The sequence below is a fragment of the Mustela putorius genome, unplaced genomic scaffold (assembly GCF_011764305.1).
Source record: "Mustela putorius furo isolate JIRA1106 unplaced genomic scaffold, ASM1176430v1.1 tig00003962_pilon_pilon_pilon, whole genome shotgun sequence".
Classification (NCBI taxonomy): Eukaryota; Metazoa; Chordata; class Mammalia; order Carnivora; family Mustelidae; genus Mustela; species Mustela putorius.
In genome coordinates, this window is record NW_025422106.1 from 4,357,155 (window position 1) to 4,383,947 (window position 26,793).

General features: G+C 52.9%; 3 protein-coding genes across 5 annotated transcripts; 1 reads left to right on the forward strand and 2 right to left on the reverse strand.

The window, feature by feature from the left end:
• Window positions 1–216: 216 nt before the first annotated feature.
• Window positions 217–5,386, reverse strand: MRPL27 (mitochondrial ribosomal protein L27). Its single transcript, XM_004764824.3, has 4 exons — window positions 5,311–5,386; window positions 2,881–3,012; window positions 2,380–2,447; window positions 217–690 (listed from the first exon to the last, which is right to left on the reverse strand). The coding sequence occupies exons 1-4, from the start codon at window positions 5,348–5,350 to the stop codon at window positions 484–486; spliced, it is 447 nt and encodes a 148-aa protein (XP_004764881.1). The 5' UTR covers window positions 5,351–5,386; the 3' UTR covers window positions 217–483.
• A 19-nt stretch (window positions 5,387–5,405) lies between these two features.
• EME1 (essential meiotic structure-specific endonuclease 1) lies at window positions 5,406–12,543 on the forward strand. Of its 3 annotated transcripts, none has more exons than XM_045069938.1 (9): window positions 5,406–5,455; window positions 6,682–7,481; window positions 7,570–7,697; window positions 9,794–9,883; window positions 9,972–10,093; window positions 10,242–10,365; window positions 10,583–10,698; window positions 11,405–11,594; window positions 11,989–12,543. In XM_045069938.1, the coding sequence occupies exons 2-9, from the start codon at window positions 6,707–6,709 to the stop codon at window positions 12,541–12,543; spliced, it is 2,100 nt and encodes a 699-aa protein (XP_044925873.1). In that variant the 5' UTR covers window positions 5,406–5,455; window positions 6,682–6,706. The 3 variants fall into 3 exon arrangements, with proteins under 3 accessions (XP_044925873.1, XP_004764885.2, XP_044925872.1); XM_004764828.3 differs by lacking the exon at window positions 5,406–5,455 and adding an exon at window positions 5,504–6,148 and having other exon boundaries at window positions 11,826–12,136; XM_045069937.1 differs by lacking the exon at window positions 5,406–5,455 and adding an exon at window positions 5,506–6,148.
• Window positions 12,274–25,600, reverse strand: LRRC59 (leucine rich repeat containing 59). Its single transcript, XM_004764827.3, has 7 exons — window positions 25,251–25,600; window positions 23,633–23,692; window positions 21,866–22,024; window positions 21,577–21,681; window positions 18,240–18,312; window positions 15,850–16,023; window positions 12,274–14,268 (listed from the first exon to the last, which is right to left on the reverse strand). The coding sequence occupies exons 1-7, from the start codon at window positions 25,353–25,355 to the stop codon at window positions 14,024–14,026; spliced, it is 921 nt and encodes a 306-aa protein (XP_004764884.1). The 5' UTR covers window positions 25,356–25,600; the 3' UTR covers window positions 12,274–14,023.
• Window positions 25,601–26,793: the final 1,193 nt, after the last annotated feature.

Below are 26,793 nucleotides of genomic sequence, written 5' to 3' on the forward strand. Positions count from 1 at the left end.
GGGCCAGGAAGCATGGCCGCATCTCCAGCCAGGTCTGTCCTCACACAGCACAGACTCACGACTCAGCAAACTTTACTTCAGGCCCCAGGTCAGGTCTCCCAAAAGGCTTCCCCACCAGTCACTTCAGAGTCTTTTTTTTTTTTTTTAATAAAGATTTATTTATTTATTTGACACAGAGAGAGAGAGAGATCGCAAGTAGGCAGAGAGGCAGGCAGAGAGAGGTGGGGGTCGGGTAAGCAGGCTCCCTGCTGAGCAGAGAGCCCAATGTGGGGCTGGATCCCAGGACCCTGAGATCATGACCTGAGCCGAAGGCAGAAGTTTAATCCACTGAGCCACTCAGGCGGCCCACTTCAGAGTCTTCTGCAATCACCACCATATAGACTTCTTCAGGAGGCCCTGTCGTTCCAACCCTCGACTGCCCCCACAGCAACCCTCTCCGGTCACCTGGGCTCCATGCTCTGTCCAATGGCCTCAACCAGGAGTTCAAAGCATAGCTACCAGTTTGAAGGTACCCTCAGGCTTGGTAGGAACTACGTGGACAAAAGTCTTATAGAGCACAGCACCCTTGGGCAGCCTGGTGACCAGATCCACGGCCTCCGCGTTGCTTGGACTGGGCACATAGACCTCCTTCGTATAGCGGACTACTCCCTCCTCCAGGGCATACAGGTACTTCTTCTTCCCCAGCCCCACCTGCAACACAAAGACCAGGTCAGCTGGGCCGACGGCCGGGTGGTCCACCCCAGGACTTCGGGACAAACTTCTCATAAGGCTTCAGGCTCTGGGCCCAACAGGCAGACCAGAGAGCTCTATCTCAAGTTCCCTTTCCTGCTGCCTGGTGCTTCCTGGACATCTACTTCTTTGGTGACTCTATGACAGAAGAGGGGAAAGAAAACTCCAACAGCCAATCCTCGTGGATACTTGGTCCCTGAAGGCTTGTCTCTGGACCCACGTTTGTGCATCTGGCCAAATACCACACCAGACAGATCCCCAAACCAGGCCCAGGAAAATGCCCCTGATCGCTGCCCGCCCCCCAACCAGGAGCTTGCCTCACTTAAAATTAAAAAACACTGTAGTTGTCATAGTAAACAAAACAGGGATCACAGTGATGGCACCAAAACGCAGTGCCTGGCTCTGGAGCCAGAATGTGGGGTTCAAATCCCAGCATCACTACCTACTAACTACTGTGTGCCCTGGGCAAGCTGCATGACTTCATTGTGTCTCGGTTTTCTCATCGGCAAAATGGGGTATTGAGTACTTTTATGGGGTCCCCTTGAGGATTAAGTGAGTTAACCATAAAGCGCTTAGAATGCTGCTTAGCTCAAAACACGTTAGCTTTTATTACTGCTGTCATTATGTTAGCCAGTCCCAAGAGTTAACACACACACACAGTGTCTCCAATTCTAAAAGACAAAGCTACATAAATACAATCAATTCATGTGTAAGTGAGCATTTCTGACATAATTATTAGCTACTTTCAGTCTTTCTATGCCTACCAAAACTGCCAAAAAAGGGGCGGTGGGGGGGACTTAATCCATTACAAAGGAAACTAAACTAACATTTCAGATAATGGGAAGAGTATAGAATAGGGGTGCCTGGGTGGCTCAGTCAGTTAAGTATCCCACTCATATTTGGCTCAAGTCATGGTCTCAGGGTTGTGAGATCGGGCCTCCAAGACTGGCTCCAAGCTAAGGTGGGAGCTCAGTGGGGTGTCTGCTGCTCTTCCTCTCCCTCTGCCCCCAACCCCACCTGCTTGCACACGCACTGGCACACTCTAATAAATAAATCTAAAAAAGAAAGAAAGAAAGTAAATTACAGATCTGCATTAACAAAGAAGCTTCCTACCTCAGAAAGTAATCCTAACTTGCTGAAAACTAAAATCCCTGCCTGATATAGTCCTAATTTCTGGCACATATGCTGAATTCTGTTTTATTAAATTCAAGCTACCTTTCAGCCATCTCATAAGGAATATACTGAAGTTGGTTTCCCAAGATTCAACAAGTATTTCAAATCACTAGGCATCTCCTCCTCTAACAGCTGGGGGTCAGAAAGGAGACCCAAGAGAATCAGGCTGATGCCCCACAAGGCAAAGCACAGTGACTGGGGGTCAGGCAGCCCCAGCACGAACCCCGGTTCTGTCCTGTGGGCCCCCTACTCCCTAAGTCGCTGGCATCTTACCTCGAAAATGGATACCTAGTGATACCTAGTGAATCACTGGGATGGGGTAAGGATGAAATGAGACAATACAGGCCCAGAAAGCAAAACGATGCCTGGCATTTGCTAAGTACCCAATACATACAACTGTTTGGTTATCACCACCACGCTATAGAGAGATGTGGTCCTGGGAAAGAAGAAAGGGGAAAGGGCCACAGAACAACTCACATGGGCACCTGGGTGCCAACGGTAGTGGCGCTGAGTCGCAATGATGTTGCCGGTATGAACGTAGTGACCTAGAAGAGAAGTCCGCAGCACACTGACTGTGGGCCCCAGTGATGGGCAGCACAGCAAACTGCTAAGAAAACATACTGGCCCTTGCTTTCCTGGCCCAGATGCTACACACCAACTTCTAAGCATGGCCCTGGACAAAGCCAATTGCTACATTCTCAGACACAAGCAGCCCCTTATCTCCCTCTGCCAGTCTCCCCCCACCCCAACGCCCCTGCCAGCTTCCTCTCTTCTCTTGCCCAGGTTCACACCTATCTGATCTTCTGCAGGACCCTCTCCCCGCCTAGGTCTTCTCTGTATCCGTACTCTGGAGCCAAGGGCTCTGGCGAGCTACTTGGAGTATAAGACTGGGAGGGTTCATGGTTTCCCTGTTCTGAAAGTAATGCCAGGGACAAGGGACAGTACAGCTGGGAAATAGAAACCAAGGCACACCCTCACCCTCCATTTTCTTGAGGCCAAAGCGTTTGCCTGGTGACTTTCCACCCAAGTTTTTGGAGCTGCCACCTGTCTTCTTGGATGCATATCTGACGGCAAGAGATGCGGCTGGAGCGGGGCTCAGAAGGGCTGTAACTGCAGACAGAACAGAAATGCTGTTCAGAGAGGCTCCCAATCACTCATTCTCTGCCTCGATGGGCCATCTGCTAAGCTGAGAGGTGGCAGGGGGTAGCGGCAGGGGAGGTGAGGAAGATCTGTAAGCAGAAATGCCACTCGACTGTGTTGGTTTTCAGGGAGTGTCTGGAAATCCTTGGCCTTCTCCCACGGCAGGAGACAAATCATTCCTTGTATTGTCCAGGGTGTATGCGCTGCATGAGAAGTGTGTGTGTGGCCGGGGGAGGCAGTGGGTAGTGAAATATTCACGGAAAAAAAAATAAACACCATGTGCCCTGGGTCCTGACACATTCGGTCTTGTTGAGGAGAAACAAACACCACAGAAATACAAGCAAGCAAGAAGACGCCACAGGGCTGCCCGCTTCAGCCTCACTCACCACATGTCCTCAAGGGTCCAGACACTGTGGAGGGGCTGGACCACAGAGCCCAGCAACAGGACACCCAGAGAGAGAGAGGGTCCTGCTTTGGCGTCACCCACCACTTTCGCGACCATCCACCCATCCCCTGCACACCAAATACTTGTAAACAAAAAGGGCAGCTTCTCTGAGGGTGGCTCCCACAGGCTCTTAGCTAGTTCAGAAGGCTGGACTCTTTCATCAGCAAGCCCACCCAGTGCAGGTCCTGACCAAGAAGACTGACACCCTGCCTTTGACAACTGACCTCTCCATACTCCAAAATGCTCAATGGCATTTCTTTTTAAAAGAAGAGTGAATTAGGGGCGCCTGGGTGGCTTGGTGGATTAAGCCTCTGCCTTTAGCTCAGGTCATGATCTCGGGGTTCTGGGATCGAGCCCCGCATCAGGCTGTCTGCTTGGCGGGGAGCCTGCTTCCCTCTCTTTCTGTGCCTGCCTCTCTGCCTGCTTGTGACCTCTCAGTCAAATAAATAAATAATAAAAAAAAAAAATCTAAAAAAAAAAGGAAAGTGAACTAAAATTCATACTAACCAAGATGGAAGCCCCTTGCTATATGACAAGCATAGGGCTGGCAGTCCTTGCTTTCAGCTCTCCAGACTCAGCCATGGTTAATCAGGACTATACCAAAATCTTTAGAGAAGTCTTTTAAGTCTCTGGAGCCTACAGGTTCAGACTTCCTGAAATCAGGTTTCTGAAGTTTTAATGACAGAGAGTAGCTGGCATAAAGGACCAGAAATAAATACTTAGAAAGACATGCTAAATGCCCAGCTCTAGGATCTACCTACCTTTAAATCTATTCATTCGTTCATCCTCTAACTTATTAAGCTGAGAAATGGAGCTTTTATCTACACTCTTTCACAAATCTTTGTTTTTCAGCCTACTCCCCACCCTCCATCTCAGAGGAAATGATGCTACCACCTGTGCAGATGCTCAGGCAGAAATCAAGGAATGATTGCAGATTGCTTCCCTTTGCTCATCTCACATATCCAGCTCAGAAGCAAACTCTGGGTTCTATCTCCAAAACAGATCCTAAAACCACCCATTTCCCCCAAGTTCACTGACACTAGCATCTTGGCTAAATCGTGTCTCATGAGGGCTACTACAGCTTCCCATTCATTTCCCTCATTTCCACCCCTACCCCCTTTTAAATTCACATAAGAGCAATGGTTTGCTTCTCAACACGTAAAACTGGCTTATGTCACTCTCTTGCCCCTCATTCTGTTACAGGATTAGGCCTCCTGTCATCCTTTAGGTCTTGTCTTAGATGTTACCTCGTCAAAAGGCTCCCCTGACCACCAACCCCCCAAAAGACACAACACACACACGCTTTTGCGTTCTTTAAAAGCACTTGTCACGATTTACAACCAGTTTATGTGCGTAGTTATTTGGCTTATCCACTAGACAGAACTGGTCCGGGAAATAGAGACTCTCTTCATTTCTGCTGAGATCCCCAACACCTAACCTCACTGTTCTGGCAAAGAGACTTCAATCTGTTGAACCAGCGGGTAAATACCTTTCTGAGCTCTAGTGTGCCAGTATTTATGGATGAAGGGAATCCACGGCGTGGAAGCGGCGTGCCCACGTCACCAAACGCTAGGGAAGCAGCACTTGCGCACGGGGCAAAGAAAGGACACATGCTCCTCGCGCGACCTCCCAGGGCCGGGCCCCCCACCCCCACCCGAGATGTGTCACGTGGCCAGTGACAGCTGTCCCTCAAAGCTCGTAGGCAACCCTCCACCGGCCTCTCCCGGCTCCGCGCCCAGGGGCCTACACAGGGAACGGCCTCCCTGCAGGGTCTCCGTTCCGCCTGCACCCCTCGCCCCGCAACAACCACGGCGTTCCGTTACCAGCCGCCCGCGTCCTTAGCGCCAGCGCCGCCGACGCCATGTTTGCCGGACACTCACTTCCGGCCTCAGAAATCTGCTTCCGGTACCGGGCGATCTGCTTCCGGGGCTTGCGCTGCAGTTGAAAGAGTGGCGCGAAGAGTCGCAGGTGAGAGTTGGCGCGGCGGGCGGCGGGCGGCGGGCGGCGGGCGGCGGGCGGCGGGCGGCGGGTTGGGCCGGACTTCTGAGCACCGCCCCGCAGGTGATCAGGGCGTCTGGGGCTCTGCCGCGCGGTGGGGACGCGCCGGGCTCGTCCGGCAGGCAACCTCGTTTTGCGGGACTCCGGCGAGGTACAGGGAGGTCCCTCCAGACTGGCAGCGTCCTTTACCGAGTGCTTACCGTGGGCTCCGTGCTGTGCTAAGCGCTGTAGATACACGATTTCAGTTATTTCAAACAATCTTATGAAATAGGTGTTGTTATCATCCCTGTTTTACTAAATTGGAAAGCGAGGTTCAGGGAGGTTACATGGCCCATCCGGGGTCACACCTACAGTGTTTGTGAGCTTTTTTTCGAAGAGCAGTTCTTGTACACGACCCAGCAGTTGGACTTCCAGGTATACATGCAAGAGAATTGAAAACCTTTCCCCACAAAAACCTGCACATGAAGTGTTCATGGCAGTGCTGAACGGAGAAACAAATGGCAGCCTATCTGTGCGGTGGAATGTTATTCAGCCGTAAAAAACCATGGAGTACTGACACACGCCACAACATAAACGAGCACTGAGAAACATGCTAAGTGAAAGGAGGCAGTCACAAAGGATCACACGCTGTATGATTCTGTTTGTACTAAATATCCAGAACAGGTAAATCCACAAAAAACAGAAGTAGATCTGTGGTTATCAGGAATTGGGGAGGGAGAAGTGAACAAGGACTGCTTAATGGCTATGGGATTTTTTTGGGGGGGGGGAGTGCTGAGACTATTCCGGAATTAGACAGTGATGCACACGTTTGTGAATAGATTAAAAACTACTGAACTGTACACTTGAAAGAGAAGTTTATGGCATGTGAGTTACATCTCAATTTTTAAAGAAAGGAGGATTTAACATGAGCATTTCAAATGCAGAGATCAATAAGGGGGTGGTGTTGAGTCTTGTTACTACTGCATTAACATTTTCCAGTAGTAATCGCCACTTTGTTTCTAGGTCACCTTGACCTGGAAGGGATTTGAGGAGTCCTGTTAGACTGCAGACAACTGAGTTCCAGAGTGCATGGGTTGGGACCATAGCCTGTTTTTCTGTTTCTATATTGTGTGTATTTCCATAAAGTTTGGCCACAGAACACGTCTAAGGGACTGAGTTCAGTACCGCAGTCTGTGTCTCCTCTCTTTTCCTTTTAGGGAGTTAATTGGACAGCACGCATTGATGGCTCTACAGAGGTCATCGCTCTCACTGGATTCCAGTGAGAGCGACTCTGAAGAGTTGCCAACATTTGCCTTCCTGAAGAAGGAACCGTCTTCAACAAAGAGGAGGCAGTCTCAGAGGGAGGAGAAGATTGTTGTGGTTCACACCTCGGATTCTGAAGCCTCCTGTCCTCCATCACCAAGGTTGAAAGATGTACCCCCTACCCCGGACACAGCTGAATCCATCACACAAACAGAGCCAGTGAGGGTGCTAAGCAGTGGAAGTGAGGATGAGGTAGAATTAATTCCCCTGGCCGAGAGGCTTGCATGTAAGTTTTTGACCCGCAAGCCACTGAGCCCTGAGGACTCTAGCTCCCCAGTTAAAAGTGTATGGGATCATCAAAATAGTGAAGGAGGATCCTGTGACTGGAAAAAAGAACCCTTTCCAAAGGTCCCTGATATTGCCCTCCGTGACACCTCAGAGAGATGTGCATCAAATAACAAGGACCCTGCGGGAGACAGTCCATGCCACCAGCTTCCAGCCTTCAAAGCTACCTGCCCTATCCAGAACAACAGCTGGACAAATGCTGAGGTCCCCCCACTTCAGAAGAGAACCAAGCCTAGCCAGGAGGTCCAGAGGAGCAGCTCGCAGGGACGCCAGCCGCGGAGACGAGCAAGCCCAAAGGAACGCACCCTGGAACAACAGGAGAGGACCAAGAAGGCAGCCGTGGCTAACAGGCTGAAAGCTCAGAGGCCTGAGGAATGCCTAAAGCACGTGGTCGTGATGCTGGATCCAGGTCCTCTTAGCATCTGTCTTCATCCCGTGCTGGGGTCCCCACTTTCTGGGCCAACCCCTGACTGCCCCTCTCCCGTCATTTGTTGCAGTGCTTTTACAGACGGAAGGGGGAGGCCAGCTCCTCGGGGCGCTGCAGTCCATGGAGTGCCGGTGTGTGATCGAGGCCCAGGCCGTGCCCTGCAGCATCACCTGGAGGAGAAGGGCTGCGCCAGCTGAGGTAGTAGGTTTCCGGCTGATGTCTCCTCCCCCTTTGAGCTCCCTGATAAATGCCCTTTCATTCTAAAGAATGTTAGTCAGGGTCCCAGCAGGAAAACAACTGGCACACTCAACTTAGGATAATTTGAGGAAGATGTTAGAAAGGAACAGTGTCCTAAAGCGTGGACAGGTTACAGGGCAACTACAAGGGACGACATGGCTTCTCACGGTAATGACAACACCAGCTCAGGATTTCTCCACCTCAGATATAGTTGGCATTTCAGATCGGATAATTCCCTGTTGTGAGGGCTGTTTTGTGTGGTGGAGAATGTCGAGCAGCCTCCCTGGCCTCAGCCCACTCGATGCCGGTGGCACCCTCCTAGTCCTGACACTCCAGAATGTCTACAAGTTGCCAAACGCCCTTGTGGGGAAAAATCGGCCCTGGTAGAAGACCACTAGCATGTTTGTTACCATGCTTAGGCCTGGCGGGATGAGGGGAGGAAGTGGTTACCAGAATCCTGAAGGAGAAAGAAATGTAGAGAGGACCCCCTTGAAAGAAGCTTGATCTCCTGTAGAAGAACACAGCAAAGCCTAAGTGACCCATTTCGAGGGAGCTAGGGAAACAACCTCACTCCCCCCTCCCGCTTTCCCTCCCTCCCTCCAGTCTCCTGTTGGGTTTCCCACCCACCGTTCCCACTTGGCCATTTGCACCGGAGGACCTGGTGATGTGGTCTCCTGCAGAGAGCGGAGTGGGAAGAGGGAGAGCAGATCCGCGGGGCAGAAGGAAGATACTCTTCATAGGATGCCTGGTTCTAACTGGGCATGGCAGGCTTGTGCTTGAATCTCGGGCCCCACAGCTTTATGGCTATGACCCTGGGCAGATTATTTCATCTCTTTGTGCCTCACGTGTAACGAGGACACTGTTGCATCCCTCTGGGAGCGCCATGTCAGGGGACTGAGGTAGCCAATTCCGGAGCGCATAGTAGGCACACAGCAAATGTTCTTTCCTTGGCCCTGAGGTTTCTGCAGCTCCTTTGGCTTCCATTCCTCTTATCTATGAATCCAAAATACTCAACCCCTCATTTATAAGGTTCTCTAGATGAAACATTAAGATTTTTTTCCTCTCTCGGGACACCTGGTTGGCACAGGTAGTAGAGCGTGAGACTCGTGATCTCGTGGTCATGAATTCAGGCCCCCTGTTGGGCATAGAGACTGCTTAAAACAAAATTTTTCCCCCTTATTTGGATCTCATAATTTTTTCAGTAACTTAGGGCAATTGGACGCTTTTTAATTTGGGGTATTAGCAAATCTTTGTATTCATATTGCAGTTACCTTTCAAGGCGCTCCCGCATTCTCCCTCCCGTGTCTGTGGCGGTTCTCCGACACGGAGGGACTTCTCACCCCGCATCATGGGCGGGGAGGCAGGTGGGAGAAGTTGAAAGCTGTGTGAAGGGTCCCAGCCGGTTGGTGGCTGAGCAGGAACTAGAGGCCCTGCTCCTCCCGCTACTCTTGATTGTATTGTGGGTCTTAGCGTTGTATTGTGGGTCTTAGCGTTTGCTTACAGGAACCTAGTGAGAAGACCCTCCCCATGAGCCCTGCTCCCAGTCGCTCCTACCGCTGCGGGCATGTGTCGCAGGAGGCTGCCCCGTGGCGGTGGTGAAGAGGACGGGCTCTCCCAGGCAGCAGCTTCCCTTGTGGCTCTTGTCTTTGTCACATACAACCTGTGTGTCGCTAAGGGCCACTCAGCTCCTAGTCAGCCTCTGCCCTCAAAGGCCAAGTACCTTTTTGCACAAAACCCTCTGGAAATTTCCTCCCCCCCCCAATCCCCTATCCAGAGTGCACAGGAACACTGGCAGTTCTCAGCCCATTTCAATTTCCTTTCTTCACTGCCTCTGAGACGTGGCACACCAAGGTTGGACAATTGAGGACTGGGGAAGGACGGAATCACGGGTTATTCTTTTTTGCCACCAGGCTTCATTCCAGAAGGAAAAGAATAATACAAAAACGGGCTTGGCTGATGTGGGTGCGTTTGTTCACCCCGAAGGCCTGGGTCTCTCTCACAGGTGCTGAGCACCTGCTGACTCGCCTCCCTGTGCTGGGTTCCGGGTCCTTTGGCAGGATGGACAGGAAGACTGGGTCGAGGAACCGATGGTCCTGGTGCTGCTCCCGGCAGAAGCGTTTGTGTCCATGGTCCGGAACTTCAAGCAGGTGGGCAGAGCAGGGTGGGCACCCAGGCATGGGACAGAGAGCCACCTCTAGGGACTGGATGTTAACGCAGCATCTGCCCTTCATGCAGGGAAGTGTGGGCAGACCTGAGAAGGGGAAGGAAACACTGCGGAGCTTTGTGACCAACACCACGGCGAGGGCAGCTGGGAAAGCTCTGTCCCTGGTTATTGTGGATCAGGAGAAATGCTTCAGGTTTGAAGCGGTCCTCAAGACTTAGCATGCAAAGGGTCAGCTCCACCAGGGGGACGTTACTCATCCCAGATCTGGGCCCCCCTCTCCAAGCCCTTCTGCCGAGCTCAGCCTGGAGCTGCTGTTCTCTTAATTTCCTCCCCTGTTCTAGTGCTCCAAACTCCTCAAGAAGAAGGAAGCAGGGAGTGGCAGATAGGGAACAGGCCAAGGAGAAGCAGCAGAGACGACCAGAGGCCAGCGCAGGGCATGTGGTGTCCAGAGTAGACGTGGAAGAGGTAAGAACTTCAGTGCTCCTACTCTCATTGAACTCGATTTGCTCTAGATCAGGAGCAAGTGCCCACTGGACACGCCTTTCTGCCTTTGCACTGAGTAGGAGAGAAGGGGTAGAACAGGGAGCCAAGGGGCTGGGATGCAGTTTCAGCAGGCGTGAGGGAGGAGCCTCAGACAAGCTTCCCTTCACCCCTCCAACCCGTCCTGCTCTTGTGGGGGTAGGCGCTGGTGGATCTGCAGCTGCACACACGAGCCCAGGCCCGACTGGTGCAGACCTGGAAAGAGCTGGCCGACTTCGCATGTGCACTTACCAAGGCTGTGGCTGAGGCGCCCTTCAAGTGAGTGCCATGAAATGCTCGGGCCCCCTGCTGGGCCCCGCTGTGTCCTCTTCCTCTGAGCTCTGCCACCAGCGGTTGTCTGTGAGGCTGGTGCTGGGCAGAGCCAGTCTTGTGGTGAGGACTTCAAGCCCAGTCCCCTTAAAGCACACTGCACCAGCTGCTCTGTAAGTTCGTGTCCCGCAGCTGGTGCTGGGTCACCTGTGAGCCAGGTTACCGGGATCCGTCCCCAGTCAAGTCACGATGTTGTAAGTTCTCATAAAACAAACTTTCAGCCTACTGAGCTCTGGGAGTGTTCATGGTCAGAATTAGTAGGGGAATTAGTAGGGGATCTCAGTCTAGTCCAAGTCTCTCATTTTCTACGTACGGGACTAGAAGCCTGAAGACTGCCTTGACTGAGCTCTTAGCAAGTTAAAAGTGGAACCAGACTCCCAGGTGGCCTGACACCCAATCCCTAGTGGCTATCCCTGTGCACACTGCCTCTTGTCCACTAACCCAATGTCAACATGGGAAACAAGCTGGTACCTTTCTGGCACCTTCTCTCTCAATGAGAAGGACGAGATGTCATTTTTAAGGGAACCAGCAACTAGCATGGCTTGGGAACAAAGAGGCGCTCGTGAGGGTCTGTGGAAGGAGGGTGTTTAAGTTACCAGCGAAGGGGACAGGTGGAGTGACGAGTGACTCACAGCTCTTCAACTGCCGTTCACAGGAAGCTTCGAGACCAAACTAGCTTCTCCTTCTGCCTGGAGAGTGACTGGTCTGGAGGGGCAAAGGTGGACCGCATGGGCAGGGGACTAATGCTGGTGTGGAGGAGACAGATTCAGCAGCTGAACCGAGTCAGCCTGGAAATGGCCAGTGCCATCGTGGATGCCTATCCCTCCCCCCAGCTCCTGGTCCAGGTAGGCTACTCCAGTGGTCACCCCCAGCGCCCTGTGGCTTTAGTGGACTCCCCAGGCAGTTTCCGTGGAGGGCACTGGTAGTCAGCAGTGCAGGCCTGCTGAAATCTGAACAGTGACTCAAGGACAGAGGACAGGCTCTCATCCCACCCCACCCCCAAGCTCCTTGCCCCCTTATTGATGCAGGTGTGACTCTGGGTGGTACAGTATTGAGAGGTCATTTGCCACTTTCAGGCTTATAGGCGGTGTCTGTCGGAGCAAGAACGTCAGAATTTGCTCGCAGACATACAGGTACGCCGTGGGGAAGGTGTGACTGCTACGTCCCGCCGGGTTGGACCAGAGCTATCCAGGCGCGTCTACCTTCAGATGACCGCTCTGCAGCCAGATCTCTCTTTAGACGGTGCAGACTGAGGCCAGCCCTGGGGAAGCTGGAGATTTCCACCTCACTCAGCTCGGAAGAGGACTATGGGAAGAAGCTGGAAGCACAAGCCTGGGTCGGGCTCACAAGAGACTCCTTCCCGAGTGTCAGAATCTGCAGAGTCTCCCTGACATCTTGGCACAGGCGGCTGAGATCTTGCGTTCACCTTCACAAGTATGGACTGTCCCTCTCCCAGGGAAACTCCATTGCTGTGCACAAGTCACCCTACCTCAGCAGCCCTCCAAACACAAAGGAACAAAGACAGACCACTCAGACACGTATTTAATAACTGTAGAAATCCACAAGAACCTCAGCTTCAAATCTCGAGATCACGAGGGAACTTCCCTCAGTGGGCTGGCTGGAGGGAGCCAGGTGTGCCCTGCCGCCCTCTCACCCAGCCCCCCTGCTTGGGGGTCTGATCCCTGGGCTGACTCCCCATCCTCTTCATCTCATCTCACATACTATCTATTTTGTTTCAATAAAGCATTTGTACCAATGGCTCTGGAGCTTGGAGGAAGACTAAGGAATGTGTAGTGATTTCTGAGTAAGGTGTGGGTCCCTGCAGCAGAAATATCTGGGGGGGGGGGGGGGGGGGGGGAACAAGTCACTCTTCCAGTCTGAGGACAGTCAGGAGTGGCTGTCCCATCCAGGTGAGCCACAAAGGCTGAAAGCTGGGCCCCACCCTCTATCTCTGCATTATGACCGGATCTTGCTCTCCTGAGGAGGAGACAAGCAGCCTATAGTTGGGAGTTTCAGTGAATGAGCACCAAGACAACCACACCTTATCCCTTCCTCTGGCTTCTGTGCAAAGAGGCCACAGAGCAAGAAGAGGCTGCATCTGGCAGGCAGGAGAACAGACGGCCCTCCCCCTCTCTGCACTAGCTGTTTGTAAATGTGCTACTTTCCAACTCCATGGTGCTACTTGTTTCCCTTTGTTGTGGAGGAACAGGACCCAAACAGCGCTAAGGTTGGGACCCAAACAACGCTAAACCTCCAGCCCTATGAAACTTCAGTCTGCAGGCTGTCTCTGACTTTATCACACCGATTACCGACAGCTGTCACAGACAGAATGGCTTTGTGACGGTCCACCTCCTTGTTTACTGGCAACCAGGGAGTTAATGCTCTAACAGAGCCAAGGAGCCTGGACCGTTTTGTGAAAGCCACAGGAGTCGGGGCAGGACGCCGTAGGAGCTGCCCCAGACCCTCCTGGCTGGGAGAATCCTATTTGTGGGACACAAAGCTGCCTACCGTCCTGAGAGTCTGCACTCCAGCCGAGAGACTGCTCAGTTCCGGGGCGAGTTCTCTTCTCTCCAGACATTGTTAAGGAAGCAAAGTGATGGAAAGAAAGGATACTGGAGTGGGAGTCTAGTTCTGCCTCCAACTAGCTGGGAGACCGAAGGCAAGTCATGGAAGGCCTCAGTTTCCCTGTCTGCACGTGGTACTAATGGAATGGATGGTCCTGAAGTCCCTTTCACAGCCTGAGATTTTGTATGGTCATTAAAATGTCTGAGGTCCTTAAGAAAATAGGTATACCCTCCCCCGCCCCCCAATTTAGGCTAGATTTGCTGAGTATGGTGTTCCCTTCGTCCCCAATATCGCACTGCCTCCTGATCTGCCCTGGCTACACAGGGAGGAATGAAAGAAAGGGTTTGTGACATACAAAAGTATAAATGTAGTGACAGCTGACCTGATCGTTTAGTAGAAACGAGCCTTGCCTTTACACAGCTTTGTGCAACAACTAGAAAAGGCCGGTTTTTTTCCTCTGCCCACCCCAAGCCTATTCCTTTAGGCATGCAGGTAAACTGTCCCCACCTCCCACTTCTCCTCATTCCACCAGGGAACCCTGACTAAGGAACAAAGAAGTCCTACAGAGAGGAGATCTCAAGTACCAATCGGCAGCCACTGGATGGCGGCAGGTAGATCTGATGCTAGAAAGAGGTTTGTGTCCAGCAGAACCCAATTCCATAGGAATCCAAGCTCCAAGGCTGGGAGGCAGCAGGTGTTGAGGACAAGCTCACTGCTGAGACTCGGTCTGCAGCACCCACTGCAGGATGTCGTGGCCACGCAGCCCCCGGAGCGCATTGTCGTAGATGGTGTTCACGCTGGCGCAGAGGGGCTGCCGCCGCAGCTCGGTCACCCGACAGGCCACCAGCCCGCCGGCCGCACACAGCAGCAGCAGCAGCAACAGCTTCAGCACGGCCCAGGACCTGCTGTGTCTCCGGGGAGGTGGCTTGCGGGGCCGAGAGCCAGACTTGGACTCTGCAGGGACAGAGGCACCGCAGATAGAAAGTTCCATCAGTCTGAGGAGACACGCACTGTACCCAGCGACACTCGTCTCCCCGCGCGGACCCGCTCCACCCTCTTCCGCAATGAAGACCCCCAGGCCCCGAAGAGAAACTTTCAGGAACATCTGAGTTCTCATACACTCTGCTGACATGGAGACTGAGGCAGAAGTCCTCCCCCAGTGGCTCCCCAGGGAGCTTGCTTGGAACGAGAACTCATTCCAGGTGCCTCATGCAGCTCGCGGTCCCTGGGGTGACCCTTGGGGTCAGGGGACGGGCTTTTCAGGGGGCACTGAGCACGGGTAGCGTGCTGCCCATCTGGGGAAACAGGCCGGAGATCTGTTATTGTTGTTCATGTCCTTATTCTAGAAGAGGAGGCACATAAAAAGAAAGCCCAGGGGCACCAGGGTGGCACACATCGGTTAAACGGACGACTCTGGGTTTCTGCTCAGGTCACGATCTCGGGGTCATGGGATTGAGCCTTGCATTGGGCTGCGGCCTCAGCGCGGAGTCTGCTTGAGTCTCCCTCTGCCTCTGCCGCTTGTGGGCACGCTTGCTCACTTGCTCTCTCAAATAATCCTAAAAACAACCTGGGAAGGTGAGCTAACACCCTGTCAACGGTGACTGCTGCTGGGTGTGGGGGATTACAGGTGATTGCCATTTTCTGAGACATATATGGAACTTTTTTAGTTCTCTGGGATGAACATATATATATTGCATTTCTAATTTTTTTTTAAAAAATTGGTTTTGAGATTGTTTTAAACCAAACTTTAAAAATCTTGACGGAGTGCCCACATGCCAAGAACTGCATGATCCTGTCACACAGATTTTCACTTAAAGCTGCCCTATAAGGAGGTCCGATCCTCGTTTTACACAAGGAAACAAAAAAGTGGCTAGGCAACTTGCTCAAGGCCGGCAAGGGCGAGCAGCAGTGCCCCTGGCCTCGGCCCACCCGACAGGGCTCCTTCCGCCCTCAGTGGCCTCTCTGTTGGGGGCCCCCACTGACCCAGAGGGTATGCAACCCCCCGCTGCACACAGAGCTGTTATCACCTCACCAACTCGACACATTCAGGCAAAACGTTAGCGGGTTTTTTATACTACATGGCTCCCTGAACACAGCCAAAGGATTCCGCTGGTGTTCAAGCAGAAAGAGAGCGAGCACTCTGCTCCGACCTAGAGAGAGAAGCAGAGGCAGTGCCAGCCTCCCCAGGACGGTACTGGCACTCAAGATGCCACCTGCACATCACAGAGTCACAGACGACGTGAGGGGCTTTGAAGGGCACTGTCCTCGCCTTGTTGTGATTCTAGCATCTAACCCTGACAGGAAGGGCAGCTCCCTGTTCAGGGAAGGCTCTCAGCCACCTCTGACCGAACACCCTGGGGCAACACGGCAGCAGAGCACCTGCTCCCCAGAACGACCCCCACGCCCAGCCACCAAACCCTCCAAGCTTCCCCGGGCCTCAGAGTCTGCTCGATCTGACCACGGGGGCTGCTTCACACACTCACTCCTCTGCCCTCACTGCACCCCAGCAGGAGCCCTGTGACTGTGAACACGTACTCGGGGCCTGATTCATCTCCTTCTTGGGCTTCTTCTCCTGCTCCCGCTTGGCTGCCTTGAGGGCGTCGTACTCCTTCCTCCGGCGCTCCTTCTCTTCCGCCTTCTCCCGCTTCCGCAGCTCCCGCTCCTGAGCCTCCTTAGCCCGCTGCTTGGCCTCCCGCTTCTTCTCGGCCTCTACCGGAAAATGCACCCCGAAATGACTACTCGCCCATAAACCTGCAAGAATGCTTTCCCGAGGAACTAAAAGCTGGGGTTCAGCCTCCCTTCCCTTAGGCCGCAGGTCACTTAAGCTATATTAAGGGGAAAAGGCAGTCTCTCTGCTCTCGGGGAAGCCACTCTCAGGGTTTACTGAATGGATTAAAGGGGTCCAAGCCCCGAGCAGCAGAGAGATTAGGGAGACGTAACAAGGGGCATGGGTGACGAGCTGGAGGGTTCAGAAAGCACACGAGTGACAGCCTTCTACAACTCAGCTGTCAGGAGAAGAGACACCAGGGGTGTGGGTTCTGTGGGATTCTTATCCTCCCAGCCTCAAAAAGGAACGTGGCATGGGAAGGCCAAGGAAGAAGAGAAAGTGAGTGTTCAAGTTCACCGTGAGAGAAGATGGAAGTGTTTTGCTGAGAAAGCAAGACTAACAATTTGTCAGAGGGTAAACTCCAGACCTCACCTCAGGAGTCTGTGGCGCCTTCTGATTTACTTCACGGTTCAAGTGCATTCACATCCAGTACCCAACTCAGAAATCACCGGCTTCTAAAAATGCACTTCCCAATGAGTTATTTGGAAGCATGAAGCACATTTTTCCAAAGCCAGAATGCCACAAATTAGGGAGTTAAAAGTCCCTTAACAGCTTAAAAGCCTATCTGACCCATAATGTGGCTGAAGAGCAGTATGCTAAGTACTGGAGCTTTCCACTGGTTTTCCACGTACAAAGAAGCTCCAAGTTCCAGCTGGGCACTGAGAATGCCAAGGGCACTTACACCCAGCCTGGAGAGAGCACATGGCAGCAGGAAGTCAAGCAGCTGTGGCCCAAGGAAACATGGCATCATGGGACCATACATGTAAAAGGGCCCGGAGTCACTTGGGCTCCATCTCAGGCTTCGCCTAGAACCAGGACTACACCCGTCCCTCCCCAACCCCGCAAGTCCTCCAGCAACAAGTGCCCGCTGCCCACTAAGCCTTACTCGGGATACAGTGGGGAGGACAAGTCAGGTTCCAGCGCCTAAAGCTTCCTAGAGACGGAGACAAGTGAACAAACCGTACATGATGTGTGCCAGAGAGAGATTGTGAGGGAGAGACAGGCGGGATGGAGGCCCAAGTCTGGGTGCTTCTGAGGGGGTTACAGCAAAGCTAAGGGAACCTGTGAGCAGACCTGAGGAAGCACACAAACCCAGCTGTGTAAGGAGCTGAGGGAAGAGCAACCCAGCCCAGGCCCTGAAGTGAGCGCAGCCTCGGTGTGCTCCAGCAACAGCAGGGGCTCGTGTGGCTAGGGCTACCAGCACTCTCTCCCCAGGGTATGGGACGGAGTGGGAGAAGCAAGCAGACTGGGGCCACGGCGAGCCTTGTTAGCCCCGGGATGATGTCTGAATGTCATCCTAAGTTCCAGCAGAAGCCATCAGAATGCTGTAAGCAAAGAGCAGCATGATTGACTTGTTTTAGAAAGATCACTGTGGGGGCGCCTGGGTGGCTCAGTGGGTTAAACCGCTGCCTTCGGCTCAGGTCATGATCTCGGGGTCCTGGGATCGAGTCCCGCATCGGGCTCTCTGCTCAGCAGGGAGCCTGCTTCCCTCTCTCTCTCTCTGCCTGCCTCTCCATCTACTTGTGATTTCTCTCTGTCAAATAAATAATAAATAAATAAATAAAAAAAAAAAAAAAAAAAAAAAAAGAAAGATCGCTGTGGCTGCTGGGCAGAGGGGGCACGAGTGTGCCAAAAGGCCACGGAGCTGGGAAGCACCAGGACTGGCTACAGCAGGGGGGCTGAGTCCTGGGGCGGCCTGGCAGGGTAGGGAGCATCACACCAGGACTTGCTAACAGACTGGATATTGGAGTAACTGAACAAAGGAATCCTGGCTATCTTTCTTTCCAGTTTCAGGCTTGAGCAGGTACAGGAACAGGGACTGCCTACCAGAGGAGAGCTCTGGGGAGGGCTTGAAGGAGACGGTCTTGACATTATTTAACCTCTGATGCCTCTTAACCCTCCTAGCAGGCTGGAGGGCTCTGAAGCTCAGTGAGCGAGCCAGGCCTGGAGACAGACCTGTCGGACAGAGAGGACGTTGTCCACTGCCACACGGTCCCCTGCTGCTCTGCCGCCACTTCCAGGGACCCCAGCCCCCGCCACAGGGGAGTCAGCAGCTGCAGAAGGACGGGAAGACAGCTGAAGGGGGGATGGCACGTACCTCGTTCTACTTCCAGCCGCCGCTGCCTCTCTCGCTCCTGATCAGCCTGGACAGCCTTCATGTGCTGTAACACCTGCAGGAGGGAGAGAGGTGAAGTGCTAGGAGCCAGGGAAGCCATAGAGCACACGTCCACTCCAGAGGCTCCAAGGGGCCCCCTGCTCTTTTCAGGCTGGCACAGCCCCAGGCAACGCAGAGGGAAGGAAGGTAATCCCGTCCCTGTCTCCCGACTTACACCGCCAGCCTTAGCTGCAAACGGGTCATTCGAGCCCAGGCCACTAAAGCTGTGAGCAGATGCCAATTGGAGTGTATCAAGGGTCCTGCTCTGTAGTTACTGTCACACATGTGGTCTCCCGTCAACCTCCAGCAGCTCTGCTGCCGAGCTTCCCACCCTGGCTCCCTTATGCAAGCTCCCCGCCTCCCTATCTAGAAAGGCGCCTTCCCTCTCCTGGTCTCAACACTAAGGTCTTGAGGGTGGAGACTGCTGTCCCCTCTGCCGGCTAGACACTCAATACTAAGTTTAATGAATGATTGCTTGGCTCCCCATTTCAAGAGGCAAAAAACCAAGGCGGGCAGGGGGGTGGCGGTAGGGATGATCTGTCCACGTTACATGGCTTCAAAGTAGCACAGCTTAGAGTACAGGTCTTCTGAGCTCCTGGGCCAGAGCCTGTCCCACTCATGTCAGCACACAGAGCAAGGGAGCCTCTAGGAGGAAGGGAAGCACCATGCAGCCCACTTAGCAGACAAAGCCCTAGTGCCCAGTCCTTGTCCACTCAATCATGGGTGGCTTCTGACTCCGACAGCCCCAGAAATTCTCATTACAGCCATGGGCCAAGAAGAGGTGAAAAGACTATTTTTTTTAGTATCTTTAGAAGCTAGTATCCCTTGGATGTAGAGGACAGTGCAAGCTTAAAGCCCAGCGCAATCCTGACTCTACCACTTCCTAACCGTGTGACCTTAGCAAGTGACTTCCCCTCTCAGGCTTCCTGCAAGAGCCTGCTTTGAAGCCACAAGGAACCCTGTCCCAGGCCTTGAACCTGCTGCAACCTCTCGGAAGGGAATCAAGCTCACTAAACAATGGCCACTCAACAAGGAGTGCAGATCTGTCGAGGGTCAAGCCTGATGGCGGCAGGCAACCCAAGTTCAAAGTCACCGTCTCACTCTGAACTCCAAATACTAAATAAACACCAACCATTCTGGTGGTTTTAAGGGGTATACCGGTGGCTAAATAAAGAGCAGAGAGGTTTGAGACACGTCTCTTTTCACCCGGGCTCCCCTACATCAGGAGTTCTATGTCAGCCCAGAAATGGGAGCGACGCCTCTAGTGTGGACCATGAGCCCTGAAGGGCAGACACCATCCGTCTGTGCCAGTCCACAGCATACAGTAAGCACTTGATAAATACCATCCAGCTAACAAATTATTTTTAAAAGGTGCTGTACTCTGCTCCTAGCCATGCACCCACACGAGGTCAGAGCTGGGGAAGTCTAAGCTAACTCCTGGGGACAAGTGATCTCATTCCGGCTGGCCCAAGCCACTCTGCTATGACGCCTAACGGTGTGCCACACACCAGAGTCTGTGCTGGGCCATGGTGCCAGGGAGCACGGCTTCAGAGACCATACCCACAAGGCAGTAGCGGGCTCGCTCTGGAAGTTGTATGCTAACACTAAACATCTTGGTGCTAATAAAAATGATCTTTGAGGGGCGCCTGGGTGGCTCACAGGCATCTGCCTTCAGCTCGGGTCATGATCCCAGGGTCCTGGGATGGAGCCCCACATCAGGCTCCTTGCTCAGCAGGAAGCCTGCTTCTCCCTCTCCCATTCCCCCTGCTTGCGCTCCTTCTCTTGCTATGTCTCTGTCAAATACATAAATAAATAAACAATCTTTGAGGAATATCGGCACTTTCATACAGTTTAACGTACTATTAGTTGAATGAACATGTAGGTAAATAAAAAGGGTGTGCATAGGGAGCGTTTCGTGTGCCAGGGGAGCGGAAGGGAGCTGTGCCTCCCAGGGCGATGAGGATCAGGAGGGGAAGCATAAAGCAAGAGGGACACAGGAAGAGGAGTGGTTGGTCACAGCACCTGCCGTCCTTCAGAACAGACAGCACTCCTAAGCACCGGGGCCGCACTGATCACTTCTACTGTTCTCTGCCAAGGGCTACCGGGCCACACTGACCTTGTACCTGGTCTCCTGTGACAATGGGTGAGACACAAGATGAGACTTTCTAAGAAGCCCTGAACTAACGGTAAGAAAAGAAAGGCCATTATTCCTGGGATTCGCCTAGAGACCCGCTATGCCCCCATTCCACTTCCCTTAATTCTAGCATTTAAAGTTGAAGCGTTTCGAGTCCTTTCTGTTCCTCATGCCTCCTAGACAAGGCCAAGTAAGCCATCTGGCGCTCAGCTGTTCTAAAGCTGGAGGGAAAAAGTGACCGTGGCTGGTGTTAAGAGAGATGCAGTGCAAGGCGTGGGGCGCCTGGGGGACTCAATTGGTTAAGCGTCTGACTCTTGATTTCGGCTCAGGTAGCAATCTCAGGGTTATGAGACTGAGCTCCGCATCGGACTCCGCACTAAGAGTGGAGCCTGCTTGGGATCCTCTCCCTCGGCCTCTGCGCCTTCCCTCTCATACGCAGTCTCTTGCTAAAAATAAAAATTCTTAAAAAAAAAAAAAAGTGCAAGGCATCTTCAGGCCTGTTGGCGATGCCTGTCTTCCATGCTGCCTTTAGTTCCTCCTACATCAGACAACTTGACTGAAATCAAATGTCAGATCTGCCCAGGATGTGTCTGCTTACAGATATAAGCTTATGAATATTAACAACACTTTTATTATCAAAATTCCTACAATACCCATAACTCAGATAATCTTCTTGTCCAATTAAAGAACTGTCAATGGTGTGATGTTGGATTAGGCAAGGTCCTGGTTTCTTTAAGATTTTATTTATCAGACAGAGAAAGCACACACGCGAGCGCACAAGCAGGGGGTGCAGCAGAAGCAGGCTCCCTATTGAGCAGGGAGCCTGATATGGGACTTGATCCCAGGACCCTCTGGCCATGACCTAAGCCAAAGACAGATGCGTAACTGACTGAGCCACCCAGGCCCCCTGAGGTGCTGGTTTCTTAAGAATGGAAGTTTTGCAACAGAGAAGCTTTTCTACTTATAAAAGCAACACAAACAAAGGTCCCTCTACCTGACTGGCTGCTAGCAGCCCTATTTCACTGAGACCTCAATGCTGGAAACCTCGAACAGCTACAGGTGCCCCAGGAGGGGAAGAAACAAGAGGAGGCAGCAGCGAGTCCCAGGGGACTGAGTGGGGGAGGCCCCGGGGAGCTCCGTGCTTACCTTGTTGGCACACTGCTTGCACTGCTTCTCGTCCAGGCAATCCCCTGCCACTTTGGCCAGGGCAGGATCCAGGGGGTTATCCTTCAGGTCCAGCCACTTCAAGCTCTGAAGAGACAGGACAGAGAGGCTGCTCAAGCCCCTCAAGCTGAAGGAGCCAGAAGCAAGCCTCTGACTTCCAAGGCGGCAGCACCAAGGTGGGGTCCCTGCAGGCCACGTGCACGGCTGTGCCCCGCCCGTCCCCAGGCCCTCTGCCTCACCTGGCACCAAACACTGGTTTGTGAACTGTTACCTTGAGCTGAGCGAAGCTGACAGGCAGGGTCACCAGCCTGTTGTTGAGGAGATCCAGGTGCTGGAGGTTGACCAGACGGCCAAAGTCGGCCGGCAGCTGCTGCAGTTTATTCTTGCTCAGGTCCAGCTTCACCAGGTGTGTGAGACCACAGAAATCCGCCTAGGACCCAGACATGGAACACCTCAGCCCTGGGCCCACTCCTTCGAGGGAGATAACAGAGCCCTGGAGGTGGAGGCAGCTTTGTGGAAAGCCTGACCCCACCTGCCCCCAGCTCTTCTGCCTGCAAGGAGATGCAGCCGACAACCAGCACTTCTGCAGGGGAAGCAGTGAGCTGCTTCCGTTCAAGGACTTGGCACCAAGTCGGCACAAAATAAGTGTGTGTTCCCTCATGCTCCGTGCACCCTCCAACCCAACCTCCACATTGCTCCTGGAGGGACAAGGGACCTCTTCGGCCCCCCAACGGCACCCTGTGCTCTCCTTCCACGGGGGCAGTCAAAGCACATGGGGACCATCCAGTTCCCTAAAACAATGGAGCGCCCTCAGGCACTCATATCAAACAAACTGTATCAAACAAAGTGGCATTCTCTGTTCTTTGCAGCACCTAGGACAGCACCTATCTGCGGTACTGCTCCCACCTTGGCACAGGGGCACTGCTCATGCTCTCTGGGGATCTGTAACTGCCAGCATATCGGCTCTGCCAAGGAAGGCACAAACAGCTGAACCACTCGGACTGAAAAGCGCACGGGGCGGAGGGGTACGGGGGGACTGCGGACAACATGCACAGCAGCGGCAGGCGGCAGGTACTGGCCACCATACTTTCACTAGACATGAAATGCTGCCTAGAAGCAGTGGGATTCTGGATGCTTTCTCAATGAGAAACGGTTCTTGCTGAGCTGCGGGAAGATGCTAGAGATAATGAGCAAGGCCCAAGGGGAATACTGACAGGAGAACAGACTAATGACCCAAGGAAGAAACTGCCAACTTCTGAGACCCGATCCCGGAGCGGAGCCCAGTGGAGCCGAGCAGGGAGTGACACAGCCAGAGTGATTGCTGGCAAAGACAACAACGGCAACAAACTCGGTCCTGACACTGACGGCATGCTGCTCTGAAGCACAGACCGGCCGTCACCCAGGAGCGGCTAAAGGGCTGAACCATTCTGGGGCCTACGCAGATTAAGGACCGTGTACTGAAGACATCGCAAAGCATATAATGGAGAAGGAGAACTGGCAGTTGTGCAAGAAAAATCTAAAGGACCTGACCACAGGCTGGATGTGTCAAACAAAAAAGCATCTCAAGTAATTCAAGAGCTGGGAGAATAATAATACAGTAGTCCCCAAAAGCCACATCTTTTTTCCTGTTCCTCATCAAAAGATACACACGGAAGCTGTTCATAAGCAGCTTTTTCCCTAGAAATCAGAGGGACTTACAGAATGGCCTCTCCTCTCCTCTCCACAATAGGGAGGGTAAACTATCTTTCAAAGGAATAATATAAGGGAGGAAAAAAGATGACCCCACAAAGTGATCAGCCAGCATTCTGTCGACTTTAGTTTTTCAAGGCCTGACCTTCCAACCTGTTCTAAAGAATGAAACCTCTACCGTGCTTCCTTTCCTGCTGAGACAAACCACTCCACTCCACCCCCAGCAAGCTCCCCTTCAGTCACAGCTTGGCTGCAGGCCTGTCCTGAAATTACAACTCTAAAGACATAACACCCTCAAACAAGAAGCATCACGGCTCTACAAGGAAGCGTGCCCGCCTGCCAGTCTTACCGGCAGACTAGTCAGCTTATTGCAGGACAGGTCCAACACAGTGGCCTTCGGGAGGGCAGCCTAGGAAAAGGAACGAGAACACAATGTCAGACCAACACATGGAATGGTTCAGTGACATGAAGCCTTCTCCAGAGAAAATTCCCACAATTAGGAAGGCCTTTAAAAATTAGCACTCAAGGGACGCCTGGGTGGCTCAGTTGGTTAAGCAGCTGCCTTCGGCTCAGGTCATGATCCCAGCGTCCTGGGATCAAGTCCCACATCAGGCTCCTTGCTTGGCAGGGAGCCTGCTTCTTCCTCTGCCTCTGCCTGCCACTCTGTCTGCCTGTGCTTGCTCTCGCTTCTCTCTATGACAAATAAATAAATAAAATCTTTAAAAAAAAAAAAATTAGCACTCAAATATAATGGAATAGGTGCACCTAAGTGGCTCAGTGGGTTAAAGCCTCTGCCTTTGGCTCAGGTCATGATCCCAGGGTCCTGGGATCGAGCCCCGCATCGGGCTCTCCGCTCGTCGGGGAGCCTGCTTCTTCCTCTCTCTCTGCCTGCCTCTCTGCCTACTTGTGATCTCTGTCTGTCAAATAAATAAATAAAATCTTTAAAAATATATATGTATATAATGTAATAGTAATAATAATAATATAACAGCTGCATGTGTCAACATTTACTACCTACCAAGGATCTTACACTCCAATCTTAATCCTCACAAGCCTGTAAAATGGGAACTATTACCACCATTTTATTAATGAGGAAATCTATGGGCTTAAAGGTTAACCAGCTTGCCAAGGGCAGGGAGGTGGCTCTTAAGCAATGGAACTGGAATATGGACTGGAAACCTGTTCTAACCTCCATACTACAGAGCCAAGCGCCAAAGGCAAACGTAATTCATTAAAGGCAGGAAAGCGTAGGTCACCCAAAGTGACCCCAGTGTGCTGGTGCCGGAAGGAAACCTGATGGGAAAAGCAGGGATTGTGATCTAACTCCACTTTGGCAACAGACCAGTTTGATTTTCCTGGGACCTCAGGTCTCAGTTTCATGGTTGGGAGTGTGAGAGTAGAGGGGTGGTGGGGTGGGCAGATGGATTCCAGCCAGTTGAGGCTGTGCTGGGAAGAGCACTAGCCAACCAAGCAGTGACACTACACATTCTTCAAGGAAGGATGTCTCAGGACCGGGACAGCCAGCTGGGATGGCCCTCTTCCTAGAAATGCAAAGTTCCGGGCCACACCCAGGTCCACCCAGAGGCCTACTTCTCTAGAGGAGTCATTCATTCATTGATTCATTCATTCTCCGAACAGCCAGCAAGCACTCCGTGGGCGCCTACTTTGAGTCAAACACGGAGCTGAGCGCTGTGAAAGCTCCCGAGACGGGAGGGGAGATTCACCCCTGACCCGTAAACAGCCCAGGACCGAACGGGCAGCGCCTTCTCATCTTCTGGAACTGCGCCAAAGTGACACGTGTACATCCCAGGAAGAAAACTGGGGGCAGAGGGGGACTCCCGGGAACTAAGTCCCACTCCTTCCACCTAGTTTTAAGATCTGGAAAGTGAGGCGTTGGAAAGGAGGCGGCCCGCACAGAGGCCAGCACCGTCTCGGGCGACACCTGGGCCTGGCGGGGCTGTACTGACCAGCTCCTTGACGGGGACCTCGTTCAGGTCGCTGAGGCTCAGGTCCAGCTCGTTGCCGTCCAGCTTGTCGCGGAGGTTCCCGCCCTTGCTACCGGCCTTGGTCATGGTGACGCCGGCCGAGCGGTCCCGGCTCCGGGGGCTCCAACGGGCAGGAGACGGGCTGAGAAGCTGCTCGTCGGTTCAGTGGACTCGCACCCAACCGGCAAGGCCCGCGTCCTCCGCCGCCGCAGGTGCGAGACGCCGTCGTCCGCCCGACCGTCCGCTGCACTCTGAGCCCCGCGCCCCACTCCCACCCGTGCCGCCGCGACGACGACCACTTCCGTGTCCACGTCACCTTCCGCGGCCACTGAGACGGACGGGGCCAGAGCAGCCCGGGCATGTGCGGGAACGCCATCTGGCGCCTAGGAGGGCGCATTGCAGTGGCCGCCGCCTTTGGAAGGGTGGCGTTCAAAGCTAGGATTTCCGTTGCCCATCCGAGGCTCGGTTTTTTCCCCAAAGGCCCAGGGTTCGCTACCGACGTTGGCAGCGGCAAGAGGCAAAAGGGCACGGGACTGGGCGCCAGAAGACCTGGGTTGCATCCAAAATTGACTTCATCAGATCACCCCCATTCCCCTGGATTAGAAGCCAAAACTGCAAGTCTTTCAAAATTGCTCCTTGTCCTCTTTACTTAATTTCCACATGATCATCATCCGGAAATTTCAGCCTCTTTATCTCTCTGAACTCCTCTTCCCTGCCCCAGCCTCTTGTCCAGGCCGCCATCACCTCGTGCATGGATTACTCTGAGTCTCTCTCCCTGCCACCCACCTCTACCGAACTGCCCAGATGATCATCCTAAAAATATAGCCAAGTCTTTCCTCTGCTTAAAACCTTTCAAACCTCCGGCTACCTCTAGAATATGGACTACTCTCCTTTCTAGACTGGTCCCTGCCTGCTTCTGCAGTCTCCTCACCATCCCCAGCCCCTCCCTGCCTGGGATGCTGTGTAGACTTCCATTAGGTGGCCTCTGATGTAGGAAGCAAAGGCAAAAGAAAAATTATTAAATTTCCTTACTACTTACAGCCCACTGCTAAGTCCTTAAAACAGACAGAGTGACATTCCTCTCCAAACTCAGCTGCCTCCATGTTAATACCTTGTTGGAGGGCAAAGGAAGCCTGACCACCCCCCTAGCCCTCCACCCTGGCCCCAGGATCCTGTAAGATTGCTTCAACATTAAAAAAAATTCCTTTGGAAACTTCCTTTATCTCTACCCCTCTACCCCATACACATTGGCAATCATCCCCCAAGCCTATGGCCCACCGATATACATCTGAAGGGTCTCATGACTAAGGTTTTATTAGACAGTAATAAATGACCTTTTCCCAACAATAGCTAGCCCCCTCAAGGTCCTAGAAACCTGCTTCCAAAATTCCTTTGAGACTTAGGCTATCCTTAACCCCCTCCCAACTTGAAAGTAAATGATGGGCCACTCCTCATGACCCCAGGGCAGCTCTTTCTGCCCACGGGCCTCACGCTTTAATAAAATCATCTTTTTGCACCAAAGATG

Bases quoted from the DNA above. Each gene is read 5' to 3' on its own strand.
- LRRC59 (XM_004764827.3), bottom strand. From the start codon at position 25,355: ATGACCAAGGCCGGTAGCAAGGGCGGGAACCTCCGCGACAAGCTGGAC. The intron at 22,025-23,632 runs GTAAGACTGGCA...TCTGGGTCCTAG, and splicing joins ATAAGCTGACTAGTCTGCCG to GCGGATTTCTGTGGTCTCAC. The intron at 16,024-18,239 runs GTACGTGCCATC...ATTTTCCGGTAG, and splicing joins GCGGCTGGAAGTAGAACGAG to AGGCCGAGAAGAAGCGGGAG.
- MRPL27 (XM_004764824.3), bottom strand. From the start codon at position 5,350: ATGGCGTCGGCGGCGCTGGCGCTAAGGACGCGGGCGGCTG. The intron at 3,013-5,310 runs GTAACGGAACGC...TTCTGTCTGCAG, and splicing joins GCTAAGGACGCGGGCGGCTG to TTACAGCCCTTCTGAGCCCC. The intron at 691-2,379 runs GTGAGTTGTTCT...TTTGTGTTGCAG, and splicing joins GTTGGCACCCAGGTGCCCAT to GTGGGGCTGGGGAAGAAGAA.
- EME1 (XM_045069937.1), top strand. From the start codon at position 6,075: ATGCTAAGTGAAAGGAGGCAGTCACAAAGGATCACACGCTGTATGATT. The intron at 7,698-9,793 runs GTAGTAGGTTTC...GTCCTTTGGCAG, and splicing joins GAAGGGCTGCGCCAGCTGAG to GATGGACAGGAAGACTGGGT. The intron at 9,884-9,971 runs GTGGGCAGAGCA...CCCTTCATGCAG, and splicing joins TGGTCCGGAACTTCAAGCAG to GGAAGTGTGGGCAGACCTGA.